Below are 8885 nucleotides of genomic sequence, written 5' to 3'. Positions count from 1 at the left end.
TGTAACATTAATATGTGGGTTAAAGTAATATATAATGAAACTTACCACTGTGTTATAATAATATATAAAAATCTCTCTAAGTATAAAAGGGAATGGCCGAATCTTTATCCAAAATAAACTTTTGAATTAGTGGACCGATTTTTCGTTTATAGAGTCTTCTAGTATGTTTAATTAGATCCGGGTTGTGTTCTTTGGTGTATTTTATAGAGCCCCAAACCACTGCCAAGTTTGGTGAAGATTGGTTCAGTCGTGTTGAAGTTATTTCTATATTTTAGATTTTTTAAAAGAAATCAAAGGCCACACTTGATCCAATCAGTCTAAATTATTTCAATATAGTACTTATATTAAAACATAATGAGGGTTATTATTTAAAACTATTTATGTCATTAAATCATAATAATAAAGTATACGTAAATGTTTAATTTTATCTAAGTACAATAATTCATAATAAACTATCAATTGTGTTTATTAAATCTGTATACACCCTAATATATAAGAATAGAAGCGTTGTCGGGTTAGCTAGTTATAATTAATTGGATGAATATAGTTAATTATAAGTCTTCACGCAGATCGCTGTTAATTGCAGTTCAGCTCAAATTTTTAGGCAAATAAACTACAGATTTAAATGTGTTGAAGTTTTAAGTTGGTAGGATCCACGATGATTTCCTTGGAGGAGGAAGAAAAACACAATGCGAAATAATAGGAGCTAATTTGATCCTATTTCAATCTATCTCAACTTAGTAGGAGGTGGCTGAGTCCCAGGACCAAACACACTTTATAAAACTCTCATTCCACCCTTTTTGACATACAAATCTGTAATCTGGGCATTGCAGAAAGCATCAGCTGGATAGATAAGCAACAGAGGAAGATTAAAGACCCATTTATGGGGTTCATTTTGACTCAAAAATTATTATGATCGGTGAGTTTCCCAATTCCTTGGAGTGCAAGGAATCATATGGCTAGACCACCATTATTTCAATGTAGTTATACTGACTGAACTAATTACAAGTAAAGGGAAACTCCTGAAAGAATAAGACTTTTGAATAGCATTAATTTTATTGTCTGATCAGTTTCAAAATATGTTATTTTTGTTTTGAGTAAAAGTATTTTGAAATAATTATTTATTAATTTTAATGTATGTTTCAGCAACAAATGGATACATTATGAAAAAAGAGTGCGGCCTTGGACCATGCGGATTTGAAGATGACATGGTTAATAAAGGGCTAGGATTAGCTGATCAATGTGATAGATCAAAAGATGAATATTTTTGTGTATTTTGCTGCAGGGAAAGTGGATGCAATGCTGCTCATGAGTTGACTTCTCATTTTTCTGTCCTCATTGTCTCAGTACTTTGTGTGATGGTTTTAGCCAAAATCGAATTGAGGGCACTGGCATAGGTGTCCATTTCATACATGATGATTGATCAACATGATTGAAGTAACATTCTTGATAGAGCAATATTTTCCAAATAAAAAAATCAAGGAGATGGTCTGCATGATGGACTAGATAAACATAAAACAAAAATATTAAAAACTATTTATTTTTTATTGAAATCATAACAATTGATAATTAGTTTTAATATTTTTGGTGTTAATCTCGACAGTCACCTGGATCATGTTATCCTTCATTATTAAAACAGTAAACTACTCAATTTGTAAAAAAATTATAAATACTGATATTTTTTTTTTTTTTTTTTTTATGTCAATTCACAAACAGAATTATCTAAAGTTGATTTTTTAAAATTCAGAAATGAGAAAAAACAATCGAAATAAAAGAAAAGTGGTACTGTATAATGTTAATACTAATGATTTAAACATTTACTTTTCAGAGAAAGGAGATTTTAATTTATAGGAGTCATAAAAATATAGTAATTACTATTTTGCTAGTTTATATCAGTAATGTACCTCATTACTTCTTATGCGAGGCTACTCCTTTAAATAGGTTTTGTTTTACTGATAATGAATAAGTGATGTTTAGGTCATCAGTCTCAATTTTGTCATCAAATTATTTTGTTTCAAAAAATGTTAATTAAAGATTAATTTTCAATATTTTTAATGGCAAGGCTATAATCATTTAAAACTTTCTCTTACTAGAAATCCTTTAGTATGAAGCATACAATATAGTAAGCTTTGAATTGAAACAGCATTTAAAATATATAGTTGGAATTTCTATTTCTAAGAAGGAAATATTATGCATGCTTAAAGGAATTATTTACAAATTGAAGGGACCAGAAAATTTCAATGAAATAAATAATTTTTAAAAATTTAACTTTATGTTTTCATTATACTCGGTGCTTCAATTGGTATGCACCAACCAACGAAACAATGTGGTATAAATACTTTGTACCAATGATGGCTATGAAAGTATTCTCTCATTTAAAAGCAATTAATGAAATCTCAGTTAGTTGTTATATTATGTTATTTATATGATGCATATTATAAAAATTAAAAATACTATAGCATTTAACGTGACAAAAAGTAAAGAAAGGAAGGTTGGTATTAATTTATATGTAATAATTAAGGATCTTAAAAATTTAAGTTGGTTCTTTGAATCACTTCATATTATATAGGCTGCTTTTGATAAATATAAGAAGAGTTTTTGAACAAAATACAGCTTTAAAGTTGAATTTATTATGAATTTATGTCAAGTTCTTGAAGAAATCATAGAATTAAGACATGGCTAAATTAGAACTATAAATAAAAAAATCTGTTTTTGCCAGTATTAATCTTTTTTTGTATAAAACGTTTTACAAATGATTTATTCGAATTCATCTATAAATTTTTAAATATAAATACAAATGATGCCCTGCAAGACTGGGTCCACAGTCATGTAAGAGTTGCAACATAAACGGAAAAATTTAGTGGTATAATAAACTCGTAAACACAGGTGTTTAAGAAGTGAGAATCATACTAGCACTGAAGAACTATCTGTTTTTTTAAAAGAAATATTCAACCAATACAAAGAATCCTGGTTCTAATAAACTGAATAATACCTTTGATTATTCCTGATCTATTCACCTTTGGCATGATATTCCTGAGAACATACCATCACATCAGGTCGCAGAATTGAACATAACGTACACCTCTTTGAAGGTAGTCCACTTCTGATATACTAGGTCTGCATCAACCCACTAGTAGCAAAATGCATACTGCGAAACTATTTGTATTAACTTTCTTCCAGACATTATTATATTTGCGAAAACATTCCAGAACTGTCTACCCAAAAAATGAAACAATCTAGTCAAGTTCTTCAAGCATAACTTAATCTATACAGACGAATAAAATTCAGAAGAAGTAATCTATTTGTTAAAATATAAATAAATAAAGTGACTTAAAAATTATTACCAATAGTTTCTACTTTTGACTGCATTGTTTCACATTAATTCTTTAAAGAAATTTATCTTCTCTTAAAAGTAGTTACATTAAACCTAAAACTATTACAACAACCAAAAATAAATTAATATAGAATGAAGATACAAATGATAATTTAAACAAATCAGGTGCAGTGTGTACTTTCACTAACCATCCTCATTTGAATTCAAATTATCATTTCTTTCAAATTCTAAAACTTTTTTATTTTTTATGGTAGAAAAATTTTTTCTTATTATATTTATATTTATCGGTTAGATTTAAAAACTACTGTTTTATGTTTTCATATTTCCATGGTCGTTTTGACAATAATGAAAAGGTAATTACTGTCATCATAACAACCATGGAAATACAAAAATATTTATTTTCTCCTTTTGTTTAATATAAAATTCTTTCATATTTTTATTTATCCATTGTTTATTACTAAAAACAATGAGAGATGTTTAATTGTTTCAAATAAACAAAATTAAAGGCAATTTGGAAAAATCTTCTTTGAAAATTCAGCATTTAAACCCACTTAAAATATTTCAATGAGGATAAGACCTATCTAGTGATAGGATCACTTGATTATACATTGCATGACAAGTTTCAAGTCTGTCTATCTGTATCTATTTTCTTCACGCTATGTTTAAACTTGTTCTGTTGATGAAAAAATTAATATTGTTATCAAAGGCTGCCTATCACTTACCTTAACAAAAATATAGGTCTGTGCATTCTAGAAAATCATATGATCATAGAAGTAGCTGTTCAGAAAAACTAGTGCACTCTTTTGACTGAACACAACACTGAGACTTTTGACAACTATGGTAAGATAAGCTTTTGTAGGTCAAACAAGAAGTCAACCGGATCTCTTCGACTAGTGTTTCAATTTAAGGGTTACATAATAAAGTTTGTTCATTTAACTCAAGTAATATGAAATAATATGCTGCTGATGACTGAAATATATTTTTTATGACAACTTAAAAATGTGGAATTTTTCTTATTCGTTGTTGGTCATATTGACAACTGACATGGAAGCACTCAGGGAATAATGCTAGAATGAACACTGAACTGATTGAATTGGGCAGACCAAGACAAAGGTCCAAAACTCATCTAAGATGTAATTTTGTACATTAAATGTTAATGGAATTTAGATGATGCAGTTACACTGATATTTTTTCTTGTCATTTTCCTTGATATTCATAAAATGAAGAGTTTTTGTAGGCTTTAAATTGATGAAAATAGAGCTGTCTCATGTTGCCATGTCCTACAAGTACATTAGTAATTAGAAATATCAAGACATTTAAAATTTAAGAATGCTTTTTCCAATGTCTCTATCATACTAGTATTATTTATGAATTGCATTTTTTCCCTTAGAGTGTACTTAGATAAACATGTCAGTTAACAGTATATGAACATGAATAAGAAAGAGTATATTATTATAATTTGTTTTATTTAACTCTCTGATACAAGAGGTATATAAAATAAAAATACTTTAGGCATTAAACAGACTTTCTTACAAGTATTTATTTATTTTAAATTATATTTAAACTATTTCATTGAGCTCATAGCATAATGTTTTTACTTCAACCTACTTTTTAATATTTATTTATTTGTTATTTAGTTTAGTTAGTTTTATATTATCTATTTGTACATTTCATGCTTCACCCTGTTTCTATTAATTAGATCTAAGTATGACAACATGGCTGTATCTTATTATAATGAAGTAATTTCAAATATTTTCATTTAGGACATGCTGGAAATCCAAATGAAATTTTTTATGTATAAAATATCTTTAATACACCACTAACATGTTTTTAGACTAGTTAACTCTGTTACTGGTGAAAGTCTTCCTTCAATCACTAGAAATGTAATTACGTTCACTATAAATGTAAATTTTTCAATTTCAATACTGTACATATATTGATAAGTTTTAAATAAAATTTATGTGACTGCTCAGATACAAAATGAATTAAAATCGACTAGGTTTTAAAACAACAGTAGTTGTTTCTATGAAGTAAACATGTTTATAAGAATTTTTTTTATTTTGCTAATTTAAAGATATCGTTTGTGACTTTTTCTCAATAAATATTTTCTTCTATTTAACCAAAGTTTTTGTGTTTGTTCTCAAGAATGACTCATTCCAGTTATTAACAAAAATTATATTAATGTACTTGTACCAGAGGTGTAACTAAGCTATTTGAAGCTCGGAAAGCTTATTTTTTAGGTCTCTCAAAACATGTCATTCAATTTCCATTTAAAAGCAATAAAAATAATATATGTAAGTATTTACTTATTTTTAGGAATTAAGTTATTTAAAAAAGAAAAAGCACCCTTCATGGTGCCACTCATTGCCCTCCTCACCTATCAGTTTATTTTTTAATTAATTTATTTGTATTATAATTTTTTGTGTCAATAATCCTTTTTAATATTCCTGGGAAATGAATCTGGTGATGTACATCCATCAAACAAAACATTTGAATTTTTTTGTAGCTATAAAAATTCAAATTTTAGGGTTTCTTGTGGTGGGAATAAAGAATATAATTATTTTCCTGACAAGAATGCCACAGTGTAATGAAACTGTAATGCAATCGAGAAAGATTAGGTGGTTTCAGATTTTCCTGTTCGAAGCCGATGCATCATTTTTTCATTTTTCTCCTTTAGTAATTCATCAAATTCTTTGATTTTTTGTATTTATCTATTATTTATTATTACTAACAAAGAGAACTGTGTATTTTTTCAAATACTAGACTATTTCAATGAGGATGAGACCTACCTGATTTAAAGTTCACTTAATTGTGCATTGCTATATCGAGTTTGATCAAAATCGTTAGGGCCATTTTCAAGAAAATCAAAAAATGTGAAAATTGATTTTATAAAGTGACACTTCCGGTTAGTCAATTTTAATGATTCACACATACACATATATATCATTTTGCGAGACATGGTTATTTGGACTTGGGGATCTCAAAACATAATTTTGCAAAATCGCAGTACTTTCCTTAAGTACATACTCCATATACGGGTGAAAGTGAAAAGTAAAAAGAAATCAATTCATAATAAAACATGTTATGTTCATGCAATCCAGGAAACAAAGCATATTCAAATTGCAGAATATTGGGTAGTTCTGATATTTTGATAAGTTTTTTGGGTGCGGATTAAAATTAAATATATAAATTCGCAATATCCAAAGACTACTGAAAGTTTGTTGTATTCAATACCAAAATGTTTGTTGTTTTTACTTTCACATACCTACGTATGGAATAAATAGTGTGATTGTGAAAAAATTTGAATTTGAGTATGGAGAGGCTAAGAATAGCCTAGCTTAAAAACAAAAAAGTTGTACGAATCTGAAATAACATATTTAAGGCGTGTAATTAACTGGGAAGTGGCAGCAACTTTTTTGATAAAATTGAAAATACATTGATGTCAATGTAAAATTAAATGATTTTTTATATCTACTAGGTTGTATCCTTATTAAAATAGTTTCAAAGGGCTTAGTGCATGTTTAAAAACTCTTCCTCTAAAGTACCTTTAATTTTTTTTTTTTAAATTAACAGTTCTCATTATTAGCAATAATAAACAGTGTTCAAAAACAAAAAAAAACATGAATAAATAAAGGAGAAAAAAGGAAAAGTAGAGATATCCTAATCCAACTGGGAAAAGCTTAATTAATTAAAAGTTTATTATTTTTCTTTGCTGACTTGCTCCTCTTTATTTATTTATTCATTCACTTAAAATAAGTTCTTCTGAAGTATTCTAAAAGCTCTCTTAATCAATGTAAATGGTTAATTTTTCATAGCAAAACTGATTTACAACTTACTTCTCAAATCAGGATTAAATTCTTATGTTACTAGAACTTTCTTACAGGTCATTTGAAAAAATCAACATTCAGGAAATTGGAATTATTTTATCATAATCAAAGACAAATGATAATATATTTTTAAAAACAATACTTTATTGTTATTTTACTATTTCATAGGTTATTAGGGTAATATGAGCATATAGGAATATATAATAATTCATGTATCAGATAATAATTAATTAAGAACAAGTTTAAATGAATATGATTAGAAAAATATACATCATTAATAATTCCGATCAATAAAACAAAAATAAAAAACGATAAAATGAATGTTAATATAATAGTTCAAATAACTGCCTAAAGGTAGAAACACAAATGGAGACAGGTAGAAAATAGTAGTTCGAATTTAAATTGCTAGAGGTCAGCACCATCAAAACAGCCGTTTCAGAAGTGGAATTATGGCTAGAAAATATTTAGAATAATAGTTTAAGAAACTGTTCAAAGAAAGCAGCACCAGTCAAGGTAGATAAAAAAGTAGTAGTTTTAATACCTACCGTAAGAGGCCAGCACCATCCAGACAATCATTTCCAAAGACCAGCAGGGAAATTTTTGTTTTGTATTAGGATATTAGAAGGTTGCAGGAGCTAAACAATTAGGTCTGCCTCTGGTGGCGTTCCGATCAAGTAAGCTCCTTTAAGGTCCTAATATCCTAATACAAATTGAAAATTGTCCTGTCAGACTTCAGAAAGAATTTTCTGGATGGTGCTGACCTCCTGCGGTAGCTATTGGAACTGCTACTTTTCAACTTCCTTGATTGGTGCTGCTATCTTTAAACAGTAAGTTGAATTGAATAAATATTTTTCAGCTATATATTTAGCCTCCCGTTTTTTGCTGACATCTTTAGGCGGTTAGTTAAACTATCATTTATCATTCTGAATTGTCATTTTATCATATTTTTTTTTTTATTCGTCGGAATTATATTGTATATTTTTATATACGTGTTCTTATTTAGTTATTATTTTTTATAGATAAATGATTGTACATTCCTTTATGTTCTTATTGACTTAATAAACTGTGAAAAAGTAAAATAACAATAATGTATGCTTTTAAAATTTATTATTATTATTTGACTAGGCTATGTTACAATAATTATATGTTCCTGAGAGTATATTATGCATTCTTATATAAGTTCTGTTAGAAACTTCAAATAACATTATAATTTAATCCTATTTTAAAATTTAAATTGTGAATTAGCTTTGCTTTGATAAATTAACCATAAAGAGACTTAGGCTTTTAACACATTTTATGAGGAAATATAAGATGCTAAAAACTTGTATATGAAAGAATATTTAAATGTATAATAATTTGTTGTATAAACAGAAATAAATACAGATGAGTGATTTGGCTTGTGAAAATTTGATTAAAATGTGTGAATAAGAGAATTTGATAGTAAAGTATTGTCATTTAAGGTATAAGTTTAATCATTCTTTTATATCATTGACTTAATAAGCTGTAAAATATTAAAATCATAATAACATATTGTTTTTTGTTCTTAAAATATAATATTATTTAACTTTGACAATGTTAAATTAATTCCACTTTTTTATGAGTGAATATTGAATTATTATAAAAGATCACTAAGTATAAATTATTTTACTACATATTGAATTGAACTATAAGTACATATTGAATTGATGTGATATAATATTGATTTCCTTAAAATATTAAAATGA

The 8885-nt window shown here is 27.1% G+C and overlaps 1 protein-coding gene across 1 annotated transcript in view; it reads left to right on the top strand.

Annotated features, from left to right (window-relative positions):
* The window catches only part of LOC106685169 (uncharacterized), a 14647-nt gene extending 9012 nt beyond the window's left edge, over positions 1–5635 (top strand). Inside the window, exon 3 of the mRNA XM_014427719.2 lies at positions 1147–5635. Within this exon, the coding sequence (XP_014283205.1) occupies positions 1147–1397 (251 nt within the window). The 3' untranslated portion in view covers positions 1398–5635. The remainder of the gene's footprint in view (positions 1–1146) is intronic.
* Positions 5636–8885: the final 3250 nt, after the last annotated feature.

This window comes from Halyomorpha halys, unplaced genomic scaffold (assembly GCF_000696795.3).
Source record: "Halyomorpha halys isolate HHAL.00 unplaced genomic scaffold, Hhal_1.1 Scaffold664.1, whole genome shotgun sequence".
NCBI classification, from domain to species: domain Eukaryota; kingdom Metazoa; phylum Arthropoda; class Insecta; order Hemiptera; family Pentatomidae; genus Halyomorpha; species Halyomorpha halys.
This window is presented reverse-complemented; position numbering and strand designations above follow the sequence as displayed.